Source organism: Pantherophis guttatus, chromosome 5, assembly GCF_059756535.1.
Source record: "Pantherophis guttatus breed Tessera chromosome 5, ASM5975653v1, whole genome shotgun sequence".
Classification (NCBI taxonomy): domain Eukaryota; kingdom Metazoa; phylum Chordata; class Lepidosauria; order Squamata; family Colubridae; genus Pantherophis; species Pantherophis guttatus.
In genome coordinates this window covers 92,217,639-92,241,602 of record NC_142067.1, presented here as the reverse complement: position 1 = coordinate 92,241,602, position 23,964 = coordinate 92,217,639, and the positions used below count along the sequence as shown (strand labels likewise).

The following is a 23,964-nucleotide window of genomic DNA, read 5'->3' as shown; positions in this document are numbered from 1 at the left end:
TAATGGTAATAAAGGAAAAGGAAAAAAACAAACTAACAACTATCAGACCACAAACAATATATATCCTTTCATTTCACTAAATAAATATTTCTATATTCTATGCAGGTTTCACCTTTTGTCAGTACTAGAGTTCTCATATGGAAGTTTTCTGTGAGTTAGTTTAGTGTACCTATCTTTAACACAGGAGTGGACAACTATTTTGGATAAGTGAGCACTTCTAAAATTTTGAAAGCATATTATGGGCATTTTCTCAAGATGGCTACCATGGAAGCGTTGTCTATTAGTGAAGTGGCTTTGATGGTAATCATAAGCCGTTACCAATACTTATATGACAACAAATTTTTCTGCTGTCCCTTTTTGCTGATGAAGATGCTGTTTTTATTGGGCACTAGGCAGATAGGGACCTTCCAAACAAAGCACTGGACTGCTATCACCCAATTTTTATTTTTTCTAAATGGGCTTGTATAAAGCCTGGAATTATTCTTGTATAGTCAGTAAAGATGATTTGCAGCATGCTGCATTTTCAATTATTTTCAATTATTGCTTTTTAATGCTGGTTCTACACTCACATACCAGCTGGCCAAATATTTTCATCAAGTTATATAATTGCACAAAATGTTTAATTAGATGTTATTTTAATTGTCTTATTTTTTTTCTAATAACAAAATTTTATATTAAATTATTTCTTTTATTCTGCTGTAAATGCTTGTAATAAAAATATTTGATTTGATTATTTTTAAACTTAAAAAGTTTTTGAAGTATTAAAATCAGATGGGGATGTATACTGAGCAAATACTAAAAGAGGCTTCCCTGGGCAGATAGATATTCAGCTGCAACATATTGGCATATTTTGGCTTTGAAGATGATCAGAAAATAGCTTTAGTTTATTAAATTGAAGTTAAAAACTCATGTGTTATGGCGTTTAAATCACAAGAGAGAAAAGTCCCTGGAGAGTCTCAGTCGCCCAAGTCACAGTTGTCTCAAAGGTGCTTTTTGCTTCAAAAGGCAGCTGGATTGTTTTTTTCCTTGAGGAAGAAGAAGAAAAGTTTCTCTCCTCATTGAAAGGAAACTTCTTCTTCCTCAAGGAAAAAACAGTCCAGTTGCTTTTTGAAGAAAAAAAAAGCATCTTTGCAATGAGCAGAAAAGGCAACTTGGTATTTATATAATGGTTCGCAGGACATATATACAACCTTCCCAGATTTCCTGTATAATTTTAACAGGGCCAGAACATTCTGTGTAAGCTAAAAGTAATACAACGTATTAAATTCATACAGTATTAAACAGACTGTAAATGTTTTAATTCCTGTACATTTTCAAGAGAAGAATCAGTGCTGTAACTACTTGTGACCTCTTTATCTCCTGAATTAATCTCTTTTACATCAGGAGACAAAGAGATCACAAGTAACTGCAGCACAGATTCTTATCTTGATTTATTTCCTGCTGTAAGTAGTTTAGTGAATCCATTTAGATCTGTTATTCCAATTAACGTTCATTAGGGGAGCCAAAATTCAACATTCAGGGAGTTTACTATATTGGTAGTAACTATGGCTCAGCAGATAAGCACATTCTGTCTTGCTTCAATAATAGTTGATTATGGCCAAACTGACACATCACATAAACTAGACAGAATATTCTTGGCCCATAGGATTAAAAGTTCTGCCTATTCTAAATGATATCTAGTATTTTCCTTAGAAAACAAGGTTCATAGCTCTGGAATACTTTTGACCTTTGTTACATGAATTTCTCAAATTATAGCAGTAGTCATGAATACACTTTCAGTTTTTAGTAAGCATCTATAGATGATGCTTGTAGGGGATGCAGTGGCTCAGTGGCTAAGATGCTGAGCTTGTTGATTGAAAGGTTGGCAGTTCAGTGGTTCGAATCCCTAGTGCCACATATGGGGTGAGCTCCCGTTACTTGTCCCAGCTTCTGCCAACCTAGCACTTCGAAAGCATGTAAAAAAATGCAAGTAGAAAAATAGGGACCACCTTTGGTGGGAAGGTAACAGTGTTCTGTGCGCCTTTGGCATTTAGTCATGCCGGCCACATGACCATGGAGACGTCTTCAGACAGTGCTGGCTCTTCGGCTTTAAAACGGAGATGAGCACCGCTCCCTAGAGTCGGGAATGACTAGCACATATGTGCGAGGGGAACCTTTACTTGTACCTATAGATGATGCATCTGGTTAATTACTTGTGCTTTAGTTACATCCATATTGGGTTACTGTAAAATAATCTACTTAAAGGGGACTTGAAAAAGTAACTAAAAGCATCCAATAGTAATTTCCATAACTAAGGGATAAAACATGGTTTATAAATCACATTGGCTCATTTACACAACAAAGAAGCCACCAACTGCCCACACACACACACACTCATTTTTATGTAGGATGTTATATGAGTCAAAATATTTGTCAGACTTTTATTAAATACTATGCCTTTGGCATCTGCAGCCCTTGCAGGGTTTTCCAGTCAGCTCACAAATTTGAGCTTCCCTTGAGCATCTTCAATCCACAGCTGATCATTGAGAAAGACTCCTTAAATAAGATCCATTATGTTTAATGGACACCATTTTACATCTTCATAAAGGGTGCTATAAGAGCTGACCAGTGCTATAATCTTCCTTGAAAAATTGTTCTTCTGCATTATTATGAAGTTTTAAAAAGCCCACATGGAAGCAGTTTTAAAGAAGGGCTGTTACAAAGTAGGGGAGAACTAATTACTTTGTATCAGAGATGGGTTTCAGCAGGTTCTGAACAGTTCTGGAGAACCGGTAGCAGAAATTTTGAGTAGTTCAGAGAACCAGTAGTAAAAATTCTGACTGGCCCCACCTCCATCTATTCTCTGCCTCCGGAGTCCCAGCTGATTGGGAGGAAATGGGGATTTTGCAATAATTTTGAGTCCTACGGGAGAAAGGCGGTATAGAAATATAATAATAAATAAATAAAATAACCTTCCCCTGGATTGGAGAGGGAATGAAGATTTTACAGTATCCTTTCTCTGCCATGCCCACCAAGCCACACCCACCAAGCCACAGCCACATAACCAGTAGTAAAAAAAATTGAAACCCACCACTGCTTTGTATCTACATTAGAAGCCTTTAAACAATCAGAATCAAGCCTTTAACGTGATTTCCATTATTATCACTGGAGTCTTAAAGCCTAATTGTGTGTGTACCTGCACACCATGCCCAAATGCTTGCAAACACTTCTGTGTAGAGAAAGTATATCAGGAGTGACATCCTCTTCCCCAAAAGACAAAAGAATCTCTTCTCATTTTATATAAACTTTATTGACTGTTATTAATGATGCATTTCCAAGTACAGTTCAGAATGCTGAGAAATGTTACTTTTAAAAATCTAAATGGATTTTAAAAAACCTTCTCATATGGCCCTATTTAGCTTTATGTGACCAAGTGAAGTTGCCCTTCTGCTTGTCTCATGGAATACATTTATGATTTATATATTGCATTTATTATTTATATATTACAGTACATTTATTAAAATCAAGGAACCGGATGTTCTCTGCAACAGAAACCAAGAATTCAAACTTTATTTTATTCATCAATATACATCTTCAGTTAAAGTGACCCATTTAGAGAAATCTACAGCTTGATTTTTTTCCTGTTCTCTAGATATCTCTTTTCCAAGGAACTCAAACATTCCTGTTTCTTCCCAAAACAACTTACTAGTTGTGGCCTCACAATGCTATAAAGTTGGTTAGATTACAGGTAGCTGGAATCACCCTGAACTCCTTTGAGTAGCATTGGGAATTGAGTCTTTCAGTCCAATCAAATAATGTCTATTCCTTCACTAAGAGTTTGTATTGCTGTTGGGTTCAGACTTCAAAAGATGCCATTACCTAATTGTGCAAACTCAGCTGTCATTTGCAAATCATGGATTTTGGCTAAATGTTTATTGTTTATTGGCTTATTTATGTGTCTTGGTTTATGAATGCCCAACACTCACCTTGAGGATTACAGGGTGAGAAGGCAAAGTAGAATTTGCCACATCAATACTTAGCGTACACCCTTTTTAGGTTTAAGGATTATCCTCTTCAGTACTTATCCTCATCTCCAGGGCAAGGAGAAGGAGATAAGGGCAAGTTCTGAGTGCTTTAGTCCATAAATAAACAAAAACCTCTTTTTAACTTAAATGACTTAATTTGCATTTAGATTTGTGAGGTTATTGAATGCTGAGGGAACTGTCACTCAACTTCATCCTATGCAAATACAGGCTGTCTGGGAAAACGCCACTCCGACAGTCCTCCCCCTCCCCCTCGCCAAGTAATCGGAACAATTAGACCGCGGACTTAAAAGGACGGGATGCGTTGGCATCACCCCGAAGCAGCGCGGAGCCGCAGCCTAAGTTGAAGGAACGGCGGGCTGGCGATCGCTTGCACCCTCTTGCCGGCATCTGGGGGCGTGTTTCTACGTCGGGAAGGCGGCCGCTGCAGCAGTGGCCACCACCTCCCTGGTTTCCCCTCCGCCTTCCTCTCAAGTTTGAGCTTGTTTTTGAACCGGGCGACAGCGGCGGGGAGGGCAGCTGCCTCAGGCGTGGTTCCGAGGGAGCCATGAAGAGCCGGGGGCGATGGCGGTGGCGGTGGCGATGGCAGCTCCACCGGCGATTCGCGCTGGGTTTAGCCGCCTACACGCTGCTGCTCCTGCTGCTCGTGTCTTACACGCTGGATTATGGAGCCAGAAGGGGGCGCGCGGGCGAGGAGTCGCAGCTGCCCCACTACTGCCCCAGCCTGGAGGAGGCGCTCGGCGACTGGGGCTGGGAAGAGCCGCCGCCGCCACCACCACCGCCAGCGGCGGCGGGAGAAGCTGAGGGCGGGAACGGGACCGGGAGGGAGCCCAGCCCGGGGAGCAGAGCGGGCGGGAAACGGCACATCTATTTGCACGCCACTTGGCGCACCGGCTCGTCTTTCCTGGGAGAACTGTTCAATCAGCACCCGGATGTCTTCTACCTGTACGAGCCCATGTGGCACTTGTGGCAAGCGCTCTATCCGGGCGACGCGCTGAGCCTGCAGGGCGCCCTCCGGGACATGATGCGCTCTCTCTTCCGCTGCGACTTCTCGGTCCTGCGCCTCTACGCGACGCCGCCGGCCGGCCGCGACCCGCTCATCCCCTTGCCCGCCTCCTTCGGGGCCGCGTCGGGCAGCGGGAGCGGCAACCTGAGCACGGCGAGCATTTTCGGCTGGCGGACCAACAAAGTGATCTGCTCGGCGCCTTTTTGTCCCCACGCGGCCAGGGCCCGCGCCGACGTGGGCCTCGTCGACAGCGCCGCCTGCGAGCGGAGCTGCCATCCGCGTCCGCTGCGGGAGCTGGAAGCCGAGTGCCGAAAGTACCCGGTGATGGTGATCAAGGACGTGAGGCTGCTGGAGTTGGGGGCGCTCCTGCCGCTGCTGCGGGACCCGGACCTCAACCTGCACGTCATCCAGCTTTTCCGCGACCCCCGCGCCGTCCATAATTCCCGGCTCAAGGCCAAGCAGGCGCTGCTCCGGGAGAGCATTCAGGTGCTGCGGAGCAAGTATCACGCCGAGTTCCGAGGACTGCCCCGCCGGCAGCTCCCGCCCGCGGCCGCCGCGGCCATTGCCGGGGTCGGCGGTGGAGCCGTCCGGACACACCCGCAGCACCGAGCCGAATTCTTCCTGGGCGGCGCCCTGGACGTGATCTGCCAGGCCTGGCTGCGTGACTTGATCTTCTCCCGCCGGGCCCCCGCCTGGCTACGCCGCCGGTACACGCAAGTGCGCTACGAGGACCTGGTGCTGGAGCCGCGCGCCCAGCTGCGCCGCTTGCTGCGTTTCGCGGACCTTCCCGCGCTGCCCGCCCTCGAGGCCTTCGTCTTCAACATGACCCGCGGGGCCGCCTACTCCTCAGAGCGCCCCTTCCTCATCTCCGCCCGCGATGCGCGGGAAGCCATCCACGCCTGGCGGGAGCGGCTCAGCCGGGACCAGGTGCGCCAAGTGGAGGCTACCTGCGGAGAGGCCATGAGGCTCCTCTCCTACCCGCTGAGCAGCGAAAAGGGCGTTCGGCGTGATTCCGCTAGGGGACGCTCCGGCGCTTCTCCTCATCCAGGTAGCCGCCAAGTCGCTCCTGACACAACCTACTTAACGAAGTCTATGCCGCCTTAATGGAGCACTCGGGTGACCCCCATCTTGTGCTCACAGCGGGCACCTCCGCACCTAGACATCCCGACAGAAATTAGGCAGGTTTTTTCCGTTGATTCTATAAGTCACTAAAGTGAAGAGGAAGGTTGTCCATCCCACTCTGGTATTTACTCTGCCTCAGTCTTCCCCATCTTGGTGCCATTGAGGCAAGACCTATCACCCAAGCTAGTATGGTGCATTGGTGCAATATCTGCCCAGAGAAGGCTGCCTTACATGCTCTTTTATTTATCAGCTTGGAGAAGGAATCATAGCCATAGGCAGATGATGGATGGATGGATGGATGGAGAGAGAGAGAGAGAGAGAGACTGACGGAGTGGGGAGGGGAGGTAGAAATACCAGTTTGATTTTTTTATATGATTCCTGGTTATTTAAAATGAGTGGCACTGTAGAGACTTAAGATGTAAGATGTATGAATTGCATGCTAGTAGCTGTTTCCTTCCCTACTTTTGACATGTGAGTACCAACTCCTGTATTTTGAATGAGCACTTTAGTCTCTTGAACATGAATCAGATTGTAAAGCAAGTTATTAAAGCTGAGTCTTAAACAATCCTTACAATGGTTCCTCGTAATGGTCAGATTTAAAACAAAATCCATATGGATAGTCAAACAAAACACTTTGAGGATCCTCGGCCTAATATAGAATGAAAGGCTACTTTTTTTAAAGCTTGAAAGATGTAAATGGCCATCATAAAAGAAGCATTATGTACTTTCTTTTCCTGCATAGGAGACTGCACAGTAATTTTGTTTTAATTTTTTTTTTATCTCTCAATGTGTTCTCTACCTCAAGTATCTTTTTACACTTTAGGTTTTCTTAATACCAAGAATAATTGGCTGTTAATGATTGCTATGTTCAAAAGTTTCCAGCCAAAAGATTTTTAAAAGGAGAAACTGGTTTATAAAGTGGCAATTATACAGAACATAATAAAGAGCTTTTGGGTAATTACTGAAGGGGGATTATTGCAACCAGTTGAAAGGACCCTATTTACATGCTTGAAACAAGAAATGCACTGTAAATCATTCAAGTGATAATTTTGGTCTGCAGAGAAAGAAAAAGCTTGCAAATGTGTTATAATGCCACTATGTCTCAGCCAGCAACATTCTTGTCTTGAAATTGGGTAGGTTTTAAAAAGTACAGAAAATGAAGTGCTTCATATGTAACTTCTGCATTGGCATAAAACCTGAGAAACTCAAATTATCTTACCATTCATTTCTAATGAGTAAATGGGCTTAGTTTTCCCACATAAAGGCATTGTGCCATCAAGAATTTCTTATTTACTTGCATGAGTTGTTTTGTCTGGAGAGCCAACTTGTTTTAAAATGCCAAAAATTATAATGCCAAGAGACTGGTAATGAACTACTATAATGTAAGGCCATTATAAAACTTTCTTGCTGAAAGTGTATTCTTAAATCAGCTTCTGGGGAAAATCATTCTTCTTGCAAGGAAGAGCAGATAGTTTTAAGAACAGCTGCAGGAACATCTCATAAAATCTCGTGGAAGCATGTACAAAGCATGGTTGAAACAAACAGATTACTTCATAAATTGGGATTTGAGTACAGACACATCAAACCTCAAGAGTCCTAAAGCTGTACATCAATGCTAAAATTAGAAAATAGTTACGCTGCTTAGTTTGAAATTTGGCCCAGTAAGTTTTATTTTCTAAAACAATAAAATAATCAAGAAAAACATTCTGGAAACAAGCATTAGACATCTTGAAGTTGCCATTTCTGTCGTTTAGGAAAAACAGGAGCATGCAAACTTGTCCTGCTTTTGATATTCCTGATTTTGTATGCAGATACATTCAGATATTATTCCAGAGGTTAGTATTACTGTTGTAAATGTCTACAGCTGTAGACATTTATAAGTTGTATACTTGATAAGAATCTCAACAGCACATTTCTCTTTCATAAGTAGATATTTTTAGGTGGGTGCAGACTTAGTAATGTTACTTTTGATATTACTGGACATGAATGCCCACAAAAGTAATATCAGGACTGAGAGTGATTCCGTATATAGATTTGTGAAAAAGTATTTGCTGTATTTCAGATTTTCTGAATCTTTCCACTGAATCTTTTCAGAGTTTTATGTATATTATAATAATACATTATCTCCAATATAGGCTGGCTTCACAAATGACAGCAAATCATAATTTGGTTTGTTTAATCTTAGTGAACATGTACTAAACAATGTACATGTGTCTATAAAATGGGACACAAAGATTTCTATATACTGTATATTATTAAATACAGTAGATAAATCTTGAAAAGTATAAAACTATTAAGGCTGAATACTGAATTGTATTTGATTTGCAAAGCTGAGATGGTACTTTTCACGTAATTACTTAAGAATTGAATAGAAATATGAGTTAGAGAAGGGCTGTACATTAGAATCTCTGTGCAGAAAGCTGAAGAGAAGAAAATGTATGTTTTCTCCAGTTTCTTCTGGTGCAAAGTAGATCTTTTACTATTTATTTTATGTGATTGAGTTATGCACAGAATTAATCATGGCCTGCAATATCCTTTCATATTTTCTTAGTCTAGTTCTCATCTATATAGGCTTATACCAGATAATTAACTATTATTAAGATCACAATGTTAACTTAAAGGTTGTATCCTAAAGGTTTCAAACCCTCAAACCTATATAGCCACTAACATGAGGTTTATTTAAATGCTAGTCTATATATATAATCAGCTTTTGGGTGTGGAATTTAATAGCAGATTGATAATGAGTTAAAGATCAGTCTAGCAGAAGTAGATAGTAAAAGCCATACAGGCCATAAACCTACTCGATACCAAAGTTGAAACAACATTACCAAAATCTGAAGTACAGAGCTAGCATCCCTAACATTTATTGTCTTCTTTCATATAAATGTCTTATAAGTTTGTATGCTGAATAAATCCATCCCCTTTCTTTGTAGGCCTTGGACAGATGTTGTATTTTCAGACCTTGACTTCACTTGATCAGTTGTATAATTAACCTTATATTATTGAGAGACTTAACTCATTTTTCACATGAAGGAGGCACCAAAATGTTACATTCTGATAGTTACCTAGCTGAGGTGAAAGTATACCTTTTATTGGTGACATAACTGAAAATACATTAAGCTTGGTTTCCATATACAGTTTTAAAATAAAGAGAGGAATTATACACCTAAAGAAAGACTGTCTTCTATCAGTATTGATAGTCAAATCATGAATTGGTCCAGCCAAATGCTGATTTTGTTTTTTCCTGGTGTGAAGTAGCTAATTATCACACAAGGCAGGCAACTGAGATTTGTTTATTCTGTAATTAACAGCCCCCAATATACAAATTGGCATACCTTCTATACACTTTTGGAAAGCAAAGGCATATGATATTAGCCAGCAATAGGCAATGAGTAACAATTCACACCCCTGGTAGAGGACAGCCCTCCCAGAACATTACTAAAATGTTACAGCCCTGGCCCTTCTGACTCTCATCCATAAGGCTGAGAAGTAACTATAGAAAACATTCTGGCTCAGTTATCTGCAACTGGAAAAAGAAATTAACCCTGAATCAGCAGCTGGCCTGGTTTGAGTTCCTTGATAAGGCTATCAAGTAGCCTTCCAAAAAAATTTAGGGCAAGGATGTGAGCCCCAGTAATGAAAGGCCTGCAGGGAAAACATTTAAAAACAAAATGTCCCCCCCCCCAACAAAACAGGAGTTGTTTGCCTACTACAGTATGATTTAGTCTGCAGCTAGGTTTTGACTGGTTATTTAAAAAGTGAAGATGCCCTGCTGGTAGCCACATGAAAATAATTCTGTATTGATCTTGGCAACAGCTCTGAAGGTGATTGGCCATTGCCTTCTTCTAGAATGTTTTTCAACTTTTCAGTATATCTTACAACTCTGGTATTTCCTGATGGCTTCTAACCAAGGATTATTTTTAAGTGCTGTGTACAACACAGACTTTTGTGAAGTCTATCAGTAGAGCGCACAAATGCTCTTTTCTCTCGGCTGTGTTTCTTTTCTTTATCCTATTTTCTGCTAGCTCTTTAATATATAGCTATTCTTGCATTCTGGACCCTTTAGGACTCATCTAAAACCTAGACCACACATCGAGCTAAATAATGATTTGTTGAATTAACTATTGTTGGATGTCTGCATTTTGGACCCTATGCCATGTTTTACAAATTTTAATGAGTTGTTTTACAAATCTCATTGAACCATAATCTGAATTGTTGGGCTAATTTTAGTTATTCACTGGTGAACCATTCTTATAATTGTATAGACTAGTTTATGGCAATGTAATGGTCTCATAAGTATTAGATTTCAAATCCTATAACTCATTTGATCATGGTCAAAGTATAATTAGTATTAGTTTAAGTTTACTATTAAAATTTAGTACTATTTGGAGGATATCTTTAGAAAAGATTGGTTATGTCATTGGTTTGCTTTAGCACGTTATAAACTCAACTTTAGGATTTGCAAATCACTTATTTGGTAAACTGTAATGAGCAAACTATGATTTAGCACATGAGTCAATACTTTGCAGGATAGCACTATTATTTGCATGGTGATGTCATTAGAGGTCTTCATATACCGAAATATATCTGTAATATAATAATTTGACTGTTGTCATTTATATGACTAGTGAGAACTCTGGGTTGATTTGTTTGATGATCTAGGTATTCATTTTCTTGGATATTCATAGTATTTCCATGTATCTTCTTTAACACTAGTTAAACATTGAAAGCACCAATGTTTTTTCTATCCTTCTTCTTCAAAGTCAAATTTATATATTGCATATCAAGCACAATGTAAGATGCTGGTACTGATCTTTAAAATTATAAAAGTTTTTATTGCCTTTTAGACACAAATTCAAATGTATTTAATGTTCAGGTAAATTAATTTTTCCTTAATACCGTGTTTCCCCAAAAATACAACCTATTCAGAAAATAAATCCTATCTTGATTTTTTGGGGTGGGCCTAATATACGCCCTACCGCAAAAGTAAGCCCTAGTGAAGGGGTAGCCATGGCCAGCACAGGAGGCAGCCCTTCCCTTCACCGGTCAGCTAATGGCAGCTGGGCCCCTTAATCGTGACCCACGGATCAGCTGAGCTGATCAGGAGCTGCCTCTCATTCTATCTCTCTGGCTCTTGGAGGTGTTTTTTGAACACTCTTGCCACCCCTAGCCTTGCTACAGCACTAGGCAACCTCTCAGCCGAGCGCCCCTTGTTGAGTCCCGATCCGGGGCTCGCCATACCTGGGGTTGGGGGTGGGCACGGAGCTGCAACCATCAGAGCTGGCGAGTCCAACAACGAGCGAGGCTGAGGTGGCAGTGGCTGGACATGTCAGGACAGTGCCAGCCATCCGCTCGTAAGCAGGCCGCTCTCCTGGCCGCAAGTGGCATTGGCAGACAATGAGGTGTGTGGCCGGCATGAAGAAGAGGGAGGCAGCAGCAGCAGCGAAGTCAGGACATGTTAGGACAGCACCGGCCAGCTGCTCATCAGCAGGCTGCTCTCATGGCTGGATCTGGCTGTGAGGGGCACCGGCAGGCAATGAGGTGCACGGCTGGTGCAAAGAATAGTGTATTGACGGTGGCAACGGGACTTCCGGCGGCAGTGCAACACAGCCACTCATCAGCTGTTCACCCTTGCAGCCGTGCACGCACTTCCAGCCATTCTTCCCGGGACTCTGCACCATGGCGTCAGCCAGGCTGCGCCGCTGCGACCAGATGTCCCGTCGCCGCCTCCCTGCCTTCACGCCAGCCACACACCTCATTGCCTGCCGGTGCCATTCACAGCCAGACCCGGCCACAGCCACAGCCTCACTCATCATTGGACTCATCAGCTCCAATGGTTGCAGCTCCATTCCCCCCCCCCACCCATGGTAGTCATGGTAGATCTGGGACAGCTCGCCCCACATCAGGCAGGAGCAGTCCAGCAGGCTGGCTGAAAGCAACACTGCCAGGAGGGCGAAGAGTCCCTGTGTGGCCAGCAGCAGCACAGGCAGCTGCTCGGCTGCCAGTGGCCAAAAATGTCCCAGCAGCAGCAGGTCCAGCAAGCAGGGCAGGTTGAAGCTGGGGCATGCCAAGAACTTAGGCCATTGCAGCCGATTGAGGTAACACTGTTCTTGAAGGGGGCACAAGGCGCTTGGGGCCTCCTGCTGCTTTTGCAGCCTCAAATCAGCTGCAAGCCTGGCCGGGATTCTTCGAGGCAGCGGCAGAAGGTCACCCGCTGATCAGCTGTTCCACGGACCAAGCTGCTGGTAAGAGGGGCAGCTTCCCACCCCCCACCTCCTGGTACATAAGGAAAAAATAAGACTTCCCCAAAAATAAGGCCAAGCACTTACCATATTTTTCGGAGTATAAGATGCACCGGAGTATAAGACGCACCTTAGTTTTGGGGAGGAAAATTAGAAAAAAGCTGATTGGCAGGTGGATCGGCCTCCTGGAATACTCCCAATCAGCTGTTCCCAGAGGTGAATTTAGCAACAGGTTCTTTGGTTTGAGTTTTGTGCCTTGCTTTTTTTTTTTTTTTTGCTTTTTTTTCTGCCTCTGAAATTTCTGAAACTTTGTTTCAGAAAAAAACTTTCTTTTCTGCCTCTGAAAGCCTCTGAAACAGCTTCAGAAAAAAAGCCTCTGAAGCTCTGTTTGGGGGCTTCTTTTCTGAAGCTTTGTTTCTGATGCTTTTTTCAGCCTCTGAAACCTCCGTTTGAGAAGCTGGGCGGGGCTACATTCGCAGTATAAAATGCACCCAGATTTTCACCCTCTTTTTTGGGGGAAAAAGGTGCGTCTTATACTCCGAAAAATACGGTATTTGGGGGGTCAAAAGAAAAGAAGATCTGGTCTTATTTTCAGGGAAACACGGTAGCTGTTTTCATAGTAAAGTACATCATGGAACATCCAGAAATATTAAATTAGGAACTTCCCCTAGTACTACTTTTTTACATAATATATATATAGATATGCTTAAGTCTGTGTAACTTTAGTAAAATATATATAATGACCCACAGACAGCCTTTTTAAATATGCTGATTTTTTCAAAGACTAAGAAAACATGAGGCACTAATTAACCCAAGATGTACAGACCTTTTTAGTATTCCTTAGACTATAGAATAAAAATGCAATTTAGCTTAATCTTCCTTCTAAAAACATAGTTGATAGTGTCCCTGTAACTGTTCACTTTTATAACTTTATTTTTTCAAAATCCCTTAGCCTCAGGTTACAATCCTTTACATTACAGAGTAAACCTTTTGCCTTTCTTAACAACAATATTTCTGCCAAAAAAATCTTGGATAGTACATTAAATCTCAAATTAGCCTACATTGGCTGGATTTGTAGAACATATTAGACTAAATTGCAATTGACTAGTTTGTGAATCAGTTGGTGCTATGAGCTCATCCAGCAATTTGTTTTTTTTTAAGTAACCACATACATTTTTTAAAATGTAATTTCTGCTTCAGTTTATATAAGCAATGTGTTAGGTTCCAACTAATGTAACCATCACAAACCGAACTCTGAGACATTCCGATTTCTCAAAGTACAAATTTATTTGGACACTCCATATTGGCACTAACTGATGAAAAGCCAGTACTAACGTTCCCAGGCTTTTCACTTAAATTTAAGTTTTCAGTTTCTCAAGTTTTCAAAACATTGGTCACATTGTCCAACCAAGATGGGAGCTGGTTGCTTAGCGACATCTCTCCTCCTCCTTCTCCTCTTCTGGTCAGCCAGACAGTGGAATGTGGCTGACTCATCAGCTAGAAATGATGTTTTGACTGAAGGCTCCATCCCCCTCCAGTCCCAAACTGTGTCAAGCTGAATTCATACTAGGATGTCAAAGGATATCAACAATCCCACACCCCAATCAAATTCATGCTTGACACAATGATTATAAGAGCATACAACTTTTAAAACAAAAAGATTTAAAACTTGACATTGAATAAGTAAAATTAAAAGAATTAAACATTTAGTGAAAAAGATACATTATATGGAATTGACAGTCAATGAAAGTCTTTCTGCATGGTTATCATGTGATCCCTATAATCTATACCAGTTAGCAGCCTGGTTACAGCATTTATGCCAACTAAAATTTGTAGACATTCTTTAGATTTCACCTGCATCTTAAAATAGGCCCAAGTAGTATGTTCTTTGTTATCTCCACTTATGCTCTAGCCCTCTATGTAACCTCATCATTGATCCCTGCTAAGCCAGGATGCCAGAGGTGGGTGTCAGAGGTTATAGTATCAGCCACATAGGCCACACATCTATGTCATCCAATATTTCAACGTAATAGAATAGAATAGAATTGCTAGTTTTGTGGCCGCTCAAGAAATAGTCAGGCATGGGAAAGGTTTTGTGGCTCCCGGGTGTTTTCTGTGGGAAACGGGTCCAAATGGCTCTTTGAGTGTTTATGGTTGCAGACCCCTGATATAGCCATAAGTGGGAAGAGAGTGTTGTGACTCCGTCCTCCGAGCCTATCTTATCGGAGGAAGAAGGCTCCGAACATGAAGGAGAGGAGACGGCCAGGCCTCCCTCTCCAGGCAATGGCAATGCCTCAGGTGTCTCCCGAAGGAGAAGAGATTGGCCAGGAGCCAGGTGTTTCCGAGCCGTCGGATAGTGATGAAGAAACATTGTGGTTGGACCCACGCCAGCGTCAGAGAGACAAGCATGCGCAGCAGAAAAGGAGGCGTGCCAGAGATTAAGCTGAGTCACTGGACCACACCCCACAGGCTATAAAAGGGAGTGTGGTGGCCATTCGGACTCTGTGACGGACAAAGCTAATCTCTGGCGAGTCACTTTGCACCTTTGGACACAATGCCTATTTGCTGTGGATTTAATTACAAACTGGACTATTCAAACTGTGTATTTTTGTCTGTGTTATCGGAGTAAAAAGTTCTTGGCAGGCAGCCACGGAGTTGCTGCCAAGTTCCTTATCACTGACGTGGAGTGTTTGAAGAAGTTTATTTAACCCTTGGCTGGCTGGGGACAGAACAGAGATAGATACTAGTAAGGATGAGAAGAATAGTAATACAGTCTTAGTGGTTAATTTGACAGTGTTGTGGGAATTAGTTGTTTAGCAGAGTGACAACATTTGGGAAAAACTGCCCTTGTCTCTTGTTGTTCTGGTGTGCAGAGCCCTATAGAATCGTTTTGAGGTAGAAGTTGAAACAATGTATGTCTCGGATGTGAGGAGTCTGTAGATAATGATGATAGATGTTGTGATAATTTACCCAAGCACCATCAGGTATATGGGCCAGAATATTTTAGCCAGTCTTTATCACCTACATCTCTTTCCCAGTTATTATTTGCAGCCCATATTCTTTTCTCTTTTTTCCCAATGTACTTGGCACAAGATCAATTAAAAAAACAAAAACAAAAAACATTCTCACTCAGCCTCTCCCAATACATCACCATTCCTTCCCCGTGCCTTTTTATAGAAAGAATTAATTTAGTTCCCCCCAATGGGCAGCCCTCATTGGCATTACTTCTTGAGGAAAATTAGTCTAGTTCTTGGAGATGAACATACAATGCTTTACGGAAGGATTATGGAACTGCTTGCCTACATATTACAGAGTTTATAATCAATGCAACTAATAGTTTCTGCTATAGTTACTGAAACATAAGATGCAGTCACAGCTAGTTCATCTTAGGTCTAGTTCAGAATCATGAAGTGACTATTTTATCCTTCTAGTCAATTGTGTCTGACACTTGAACTCTTCCTGAACAAGTCCCTGAAGTTTCCTCAGCAAGGTTTTTTGGAAGTGGTTTGCCATTGTCTATTTCCTCGCGCTGAGAGAAAGTGACTGGCCAAAGTCACCCAGCTGGCTTTATGCCTAAAGCAGGACTACAACTCATGTGTTCATAGTTTTTAGCCTGATGCATTAACCATTGCATCAAACTTAAAAAACTTAAAATTATCAAGACTTAAAATATTACAAAATGCTAGCAATTTAATAATTCTCCCTATAATGCTGGGGGTGAGTGGTGAGGGATTTAGCTTATTTATTGGCAAATGATATAATTCATTAATTGAAGTGTGTTACCAACTAATTTAAAAAAAATCATTAAGAGTAAAATGCTATCTTCTTACCTATGTGTGCCTTTATTTACAAGGTAAATTGAAGAACTTAACTGGAGAAATCCTAATCTAAATTGTGGGTTTTTCTCATCACCACAGGCTAACAGACCAGTTGCTCACTTATGGCAGAAGATCTCTGGATGGAGCTCTGCCTTCTAAAGACACTGGAACCATCAATGAACTGCAATTTCTACTGTAAATTCTGCATGGCAGAATGAATACTGACGAGCTTTAATGAAATTATTTTTATTATGAAGAAAAAACCTTTTAAATATTACATTTGTCACAGTGCAATATATGTGCCCCTCTAGGCTTTGAAGTGTTTATCTTCGGTCAACAAGTGTGTTACCTGTTTTTATCATACTTGCGACCGTCAAACCATCTACTATACCAAGTAAAAACACAAGAGTGGAACTTAGAATCTCAGGCAAGGCAATCCAGCTATGACTTTTGACCTTTTCAACCAATCGAAAGACTTGTCAACAACAGAAGCAGAAATCTTAAAGATCTGTTGAGTACTCCTCTCACATTTTCCCCTTAAAAATGTCATCATTTTTCTTTTCTGGTTTTTCTCCTTAAACAAATGCATATTCTTACAAAGTAATAGCATACTTATATTTATATGTATTTTTTTTTCCAAATCAGGAGTGTGGCTTGGGAATAAATGAACCTTGTATCTTTTGGACCTAAACATTCTTCTGCTGTCCCTGCATCTGTCCCCTTTTGAGCTAATACAATGAACAGAAATTTCCAGTATCAAAAATAGAAACTGGTGTGGAGGAGTAGAAAGAAAGTCTGACTCATTTTTTGATTTCATAAGGGGTAAGCCAATTTACCTAGAGGTTTGGAAATTGTCCCAACGTATATAGATTTTAGTAGAATAGTCATATCAAAATCTTTGTACCTTCTTTCATAACCATAAAGCCTCAACTCTAGACTTGTGCAAAATGGTGCTATCTTCTGAAGCCACATCAAACTAAATTGAAAGAACAATTTGTTTTAAGGCACAGCCAAGGTGCTTCTGCCTCAGTGCCTGAGATGGACCACTTCACTTCACCAAAAGTATTGACTGAAGGACTTTCTCTGCATGCATGCACAAAAGCCCATAGAAAGCCCTCAAAGCAGCCCTAGTTAGTGCATCACTTAGACTGATATCATGGAAGAGTTCTGACTAAAGAAGGTATAAGATAAATAATATCTTCTGGCTGTTTTTAAAGCCCTCCCTTACCATTTCTTCTCTCTCATTTGATTCTCTCCTTTCCTTAAAAGTTTACCATCAACAAGATTACACTATTGCTGTTACTATGCTGATGACTTGAAGCAGCAGATGTGCCTTTTTATTGTTTTAAATGAAATTGATCATATAATACAAGAAAATGCACTCTGTATTGAATTTAATTTCAACTATTTTTTTTTAAAGTCTGAAAATGGCCATTGGTTCAATAAATTAAAATATGGACTGATTTTTATTGTCAATAGTATTATTATTACTACAGAAATTGTGGCAAGGGATTAAACTGACACACTTCATGTCAGCCCCACTTTGCCGGGCTGCTATTCCGGCGGGGACGGAGGCAAACAGGTCGTACCGCCCCACATTCCAACCCAGGAAGCCTTGCCTTGTCTCCGCCTGCTTCCTCCTGATGACGGCTGGTGGATCCCTCTTCTGCCCACTGTTCCCAGGGCCACCATCCCTTCTAGTACCACCAGATGCACTACCGTCCTTCAGCTGAGAGGCGGACAGGACCACGCCTGTGCAGATGCCACGCTGGCTACAATAACATTAATTGGGGCTTACCAAGCATATCCCCGGCGCAACGGTCCCGACGGCCCCGGACTAATTGCGGCTAAGTACTAGCCCAAGAAAAATGCAGCTGGAGCCCTCCATCGTAGGCAGGGTTTCGGGGTGGAGTTAGGGAGTGGGGACTTTTGTAACCAGAAAGGGAGGTCATCTTGACTAAGAAAACCAACTTCAAATCTAATGCTGCCTTCACACAATATGATAAAAATGGTGGGTAGACATCATGTGATACAAATGTTATATTGCAAACCAAATGGCTATATTCAAACCTAAGCCAAACAAACTATTATGATGGTCCTGCTTTATGAGATAATAAAAAGCTTTCTGTACTTTTGCCTTAGGCCCTGAAGTCTGTAAATTATGGGCTCCTTTGTGTGTTGCTTTAACATAGCCTAAAGTTGAAAGTTTTAATTTCTAATTGGTAGTTTTCCATATCATAATAAGTCAAATCCAACCGAAGCAATACATGAACCCAGCCATTCTGTAAGAGCATAATATAGAGGTGGCGTAGGCAGGGATGACACTGAAATCTTTTGAGAGAATTAGGTCGTATTTGGTGGCTATAATCACAGGTTGTGTGTTGAACCATAATAATGTTTGTTTGGTTTACACGGAATCTGTGAACCCAATTGTAGCTTCAACAATGATGACTGAGTGTAGTGCAGCATTGGCTTAATCCCTAAATTCATTCTGTGATATTTGATATTTTAAGCTACAAAAAAGGAGTTTTCCTAGCTGGCCTTTTCATGGTTATCTCTATTAGACTGTCCTTTTATGTTCTTGCAAGAAAGTTGAGACAAAGTTCATAAACAAAGTTTAAGGTACAGTCAATCTGTTATATTGCATTTGATGCACAATTGTACTTACGAAGAAGCAAGTTCATGTAAAATTTATTATAGGAGAGACTGTTATTTTTAATTACAGTACTAGAGACCAACATTTACCAACGTTTATATGCTGTATGCAGATCAAACTTTGCTTCTTCTCAATCAGCACCAAATTAATCAATTAAAAAACAAAGTAAGATCATAAAGACAGTTGTGGTTTTACGTAGCAACTACCTCATAGTAGCACTTTTGTGAGACTGCGTGTAATCAATTCTAGTAGAAAGGAACTTAATAGAATGAGAAGAAAATAGTGTAAAGCTACAAAATTATGCTGAGAACTCCCCTTCCTCCTAAAATGAAGGTGACTAGAAAGTTGTTTGAATGTCAGTTATCAGGTCCTGGATCTTTCCATTTGAGAGTTAACCTTTTGAGCTAAACTGAGACAGAGAGGTGGCTACTACTATCTGGAAATCATACACTGGAAACAAGGCAAGATAAAATGTGCAATGAATACTTAATACCAGAGAGCAGGCTGCAAATACTTGGTGTGCCAATCAGCTGTACAGTAGCAAACCAAGCAGTGGCAAGCTTGAAACTAGTGGAGGAGTTGAAAATGCTTGGTAGCATTCTTGGGATAGAAACAGCAAATTTATTGACTTTTCAAACAATGTTCACAGGCCACATGCATTCTCTATTTTCTGCGTCATGTTGTTGGCACTAGCATCAAGTGGGGCATTACAGATATGGTTTCTATAAAATTACCATAACAGAATAGCCAGGAAATTTTTGAGAGATTATTGTTTTAGAGGCTGGTTCTATTTCATTGATGTATCTAGATTGGTCTTATAATTGCTATACAGGTAATCCTCAATTAACAATCACAATTGGGACAGGAACTTCCATCAGTAAGCATTGTAGTCGTTAAATGAGTTGCATCCATTTTTTTTTTTACCTTTTTGCCACGGTTGTTAAGCAAATCATCATAGGTCATTAAGTGAATCTAGCTTCTGCCATTGAATTTTCTTGTTGGAAGCCGCTAGGAATGTTGCAAATGTTGATAATGTGACTCTGGGATGCTGCAACCATCGTAAATTCATGCTTATAATCCACTTTTTGTTAATCCAATGTTTTGGATTCCACTACTTTCACTATTTGTTTCACATCTGTCATTGCTTGTGGTTACTAATTTCTGGCCTCATCTTCAAAGACCTTTAATATTTCAAATGTTATGTTTTGTGTTATTTTACAGATCCTAATTAAAAGCAAAGGCAGTTATTTTGTTCTTTTTATCTGGAATCTCTAATCCCTTTTAGTGTTCAATTAAATTATAAGCTTTTTAATTTGTTTTATGACTACAGTAGACAAAGTAATTCTGGTTTTCAAAATTATTCTATAATTTTGTTGTAAAAGTTTCAATATTCTATGCTTATCTGGACCCTTAATTTGTTTATAATTTTCTTGGTTCAAAATCTTATTTAGCTTTAAGATTTTGAACCAAGAAAATGGTTTAACTTAAAATTTTTACATTTATAGATAATTTTTCTTTTATTCAGAAATGAAAATACATTTACCAGGTAGGTTTTCAAGCTTGTCACTTTGAAAATCTCTAATAACTTTTAGATGGTTAGATAAGCAATTTGCAAAAATGATTAGAAGAAAGATTAACAAACTCTGTAGCCTTTAAAGGCTCTGCCTCAATTGTAGTGTTAATCTCTTAATCTCCCAGTACTCATGTCCAATGTCCTGCAGCAGGGGTGAAATCTACTTACATTCCCTACCAGTTCAGAAAAGCGCACACCACCGTCAGATCCAATTTTTGACCCTCTGTGCATGCACAGAAGGTCAAAAACAGGTTACTTCCTGATTAAAACCAGGAAGTAATGACGTCCGGGCAGGTGGGCAGAGCCTTGCACTGCTGCCACTACTGGTTCGCACAAACTGGACAGAAACGGCAGGATTTCACCACTGTCCTGCAGTCTCCTTATGTGGCGCAGCCATCCCAAGTACAGGTGGATGATCTTCTATCATCTTATTGTCCAGTGAAGTTCTGAGGAAACAGTCTATTCATTGGTTCTTTAGTCTTTGCTGTGGTCATCTCCATTCCCCATGGAGACGTGTCTAGCTTGCTGTGCCTCCACTGGAAGTCAAAGCAATCTTTATCCTAACTGTATTCTAACATCTCTGCTGTTAGTCCTTTGAGGCAGTCCAAACAAGAAACACAAATCCTGGGTACTAAGACTACTTTATTGTACGGTTACATTAACAGAAACTTACAAGTTTAAAAACACTTCTCCCTGCCCTTACTTTTACTTTCCAGAAACACAGGGAGGGTCTCTTCTTAAATATTTCCCACTTTCTTTCTGGGTGCTGAGATCTTTCACCTGATGGTTGTCTAGGCTGTAGCTCTTCCTTCTTTCTCCCAAGGTCATTCTCATATCCCATTTTACATCCTTAATTCTAGTTAGAAAATGCAAATAGTAAAGAATATTAATCAATGTAGATTTCCATTTATGTTTTGTGAGCTTGATACCTTTCACTCTCTTGCTATAAAACTTGTAACTACTTCCTAGGAAAAAGAGGGCTAGTATGGCACATGGATCTGTTCTACTAATTAATTAGTACAATTAGTTCATCTAATCTTGTTTCCTGTCTGGTTTACCTTGGAGGGCTGATAATTCATAGGATCAGACATGTGAAATGAATTGTGAAATGAAAATCATTTAATCTCTACATTATTACTCAGCATAAATTGATGTGTTTGATTTCTCCACAACTAATCTAGTTATATGTACTTCTATAGAAAAGGATAATTTAAAGTAATATTACTTTTTGAAAAGTTGAATCTTCTTAATTAAATATTGATCAGTGACACCATAAGAGTCATGGTAAAGTAACAGACTTTATTACATAGGTAGGTTCAAATGTAGTTTTCATTTCACAAACAGACTAAAAGTGAAAAATCAATTAAAATGTATTCAGAATAGGAAACAAAAATACAACAATGTGAGAGCATATTTTTATTTTCCTAAACATTTTTAAATTATAGGGCATCCCATTTAAATAGTGCCCGAGTTGAATCATTTACACTACAGTATTATTAAACTTGCTTTTTAACAGCTAACCTCCTGACAAAGAAAGCTGTAGAGAGTTGCCAAATTACAGCATGGAAAGCAGATGCTCATTTATAATTAGAATTGCATATGCCTTATTTGTAAATGAGCATTGCTGTATCTTAGGCCAGCATTTCTCAACCTTGGTAATATTAAGATGCATGGACTTCACACTGAGTGGGGAATTCTGGGAGTTGAAATCCACACATTTTAAAGTTGCCAAGGTTGAGAAATACTGCCTTAGACAAAGTATCCCTAGTTCGGTCACAACATGATACTCTTTATTACATAAAAGGCACTGTGCCATTTTTAAACATCAGGATCATAGTGCCATATGCCACTAACAAACACACCAACACTGTCTTTCTAACTGATTATGATTACACCTTTCGTTCTGATGCAAACATCAGAGAAACAGGTACAGTTTACAGTAGTCTTCTTCTGTTAAACAAAAGATACACCGCTTAAATCCAAATAAATGGCTTTTATCCGATGATCTCTAGCTTGGCCATGCTGATTGGGGATGTTAATAACGGTAGTTTAACACATCTGGAAGACATCGGCCTGGAAAGATTACAATAGTCTGAGACAGATTCTATCAATACTTCTTGGGCAGTTGTACAGAGTTTGTAACTTCACTAGACCCATTCAATATTCTTCATATTTGTAATAGAAGAGTGTTACTGTCTACAGTTGTCTACTGGAGAATATTAAGGGCACGAGGCAGAAAACATATATTTTAGACAGCAACAGCTCAGCTTGTGATGCAACCACAGGACTCACACTGAAAGTCTCAAAAAGTTGTCCAACGAGCAATGTATATATATATTGCTTTTTTTCTTTCCTTGTTCAGATACAGAATAATTTAATGTCAAACTTTACTAATACGAATGTTCTTGAAATGAGAAGGGACTTTTTTCTTCCTTTTTTCTTTTTCTTTTTCTTTTTTTTTTTGCAACAAGTCCAAGAAAATGTTCATATGGAAATTACATCCTTTCTTCCAACTACTTTTTTCTCACATATAAGTCAACATATAAGTCAACACTGCATCTTTTGTCCCTGACAAAAGTGACCAAAGACTTCTGACAAAAAGGCCTTCTGTGGGTCAGAATTATTTTAGCCGCCGGGACGGTTAATATCCCCACAGTGCATAGAATTAGAGGAACTATGACATTTTGCTTTTCGTTTCAAGGTTGCGTTTTTCCCTTAATAAGACATCTTAGTTATTTTCCATTCACCCCATTTTAGAAACTGTCAGCATCTTGATTTTTTTTTTTTTAGAAAGACACAGGAGTGGGGGGGGGGCAAGGGCATCTTGAGACTTTAAAAAACTTACATTGTACAAGAGACATTAATTTACTCGCTAAGCGTCTCCACTGACAACTGGCCTGCAGATAGTGTGGATTTGGGGGCACTGGGCCTATCCTTTACTGCTCCATATGCCAAGCAATCTTCATGCATCCATCGGAAACACGAGTCGAGTTCCTCTGCTCATCACCTCAGGTGCTTCTGTTCCCAGATCACTTTCCAAGGCTTCTTCAGAGCTACACTTTGCCTTCCTGCCATCCAGGTTGATAACAGCACCATGGGAACTAGAGGAGCCATTAGCAGTTATTGTTGTGTCTCCGTAGGTCAGTGTCAAGTCACTGTCATTCAAGATAAAATCGGAATCTTCGTCTCTAAGCTGTTCTTGGTTCTGAAATGTATTCAAGAAGGTTTTTAAGGAAAACAGCAGAAACATCCATTGCATCTTACTTGTCAGAACTGTCAGAAACTTTGTGGAGCTACATCCCTCATATGGAAGAGGCTATATTTTGGGAGGTAGCTTTGGAGTATACTTGTTTAATAGTTCCATTTATTCCGTCCCCCTCCACCAACTAGAGATGTATTGTCAATACTGTCAGCTCTTTGAGATAGTCCAGATCAGGAAATCAAAGTTTTGAATGCTAATAATATTTTTATTAAAAGATTGGAGCAAGATTCTTGAAAGACTGAATGCACCTATTCCGTCCCTGC

At 40.5% G+C, this 23,964-nt stretch overlaps 2 protein-coding genes across 3 annotated transcripts in view; one reads left to right on the top strand and one right to left on the bottom strand.

Annotated features, from left to right (window-relative positions):
- The first annotated feature begins 3,276 nt into the window (after positions 1 to 3,276).
- Positions 3,277 to 17,674, top strand: CHST7 (carbohydrate sulfotransferase 7). 2 transcript variants are annotated; one of them, XM_087895322.1, is made up of 2 exons: positions 3,277 to 5,955; positions 16,310 to 17,674. In XM_087895322.1, exons 1-2 carry the CDS (start codon positions 4,570 to 4,572, stop codon positions 16,367 to 16,369), a joined length of 1,446 nt encoding a protein of 481 aa, XP_087751448.1. In that variant the 5' UTR covers positions 3,277 to 4,569; the 3' UTR covers positions 16,370 to 17,674. The 2 variants fall into 2 exon arrangements, with proteins under 2 accessions (XP_087751448.1, XP_034287285.2); XM_034431394.3 differs by having other exon boundaries at positions 3,277 to 6,076.
- Positions 17,675 to 23,288: 5,614 nt separating this feature from the next.
- Positions 23,289 to 23,964, bottom strand: part of SLC9A7 (solute carrier family 9 member A7) — a 64,039-nt gene continuing 63,363 nt past the window's right edge. The window contains exon 17 of the mRNA XM_034431395.3: positions 23,289 to 23,644. Within this exon, the coding sequence (XP_034287286.1) occupies positions 23,402 to 23,644 (243 nt within the window). The 3' untranslated portion in view covers positions 23,289 to 23,401. The remainder of the gene's footprint in view (positions 23,645 to 23,964) is intronic.

Excerpts from the sequence above, each read along its gene's own strand:
- CHST7 (XM_034431394.3), top strand. The coding sequence starts at position 4,570 with ATGAAGAGCCGGGGGCGATGGCGGTGGCGGTGGCGATGGCAGCTCCAC.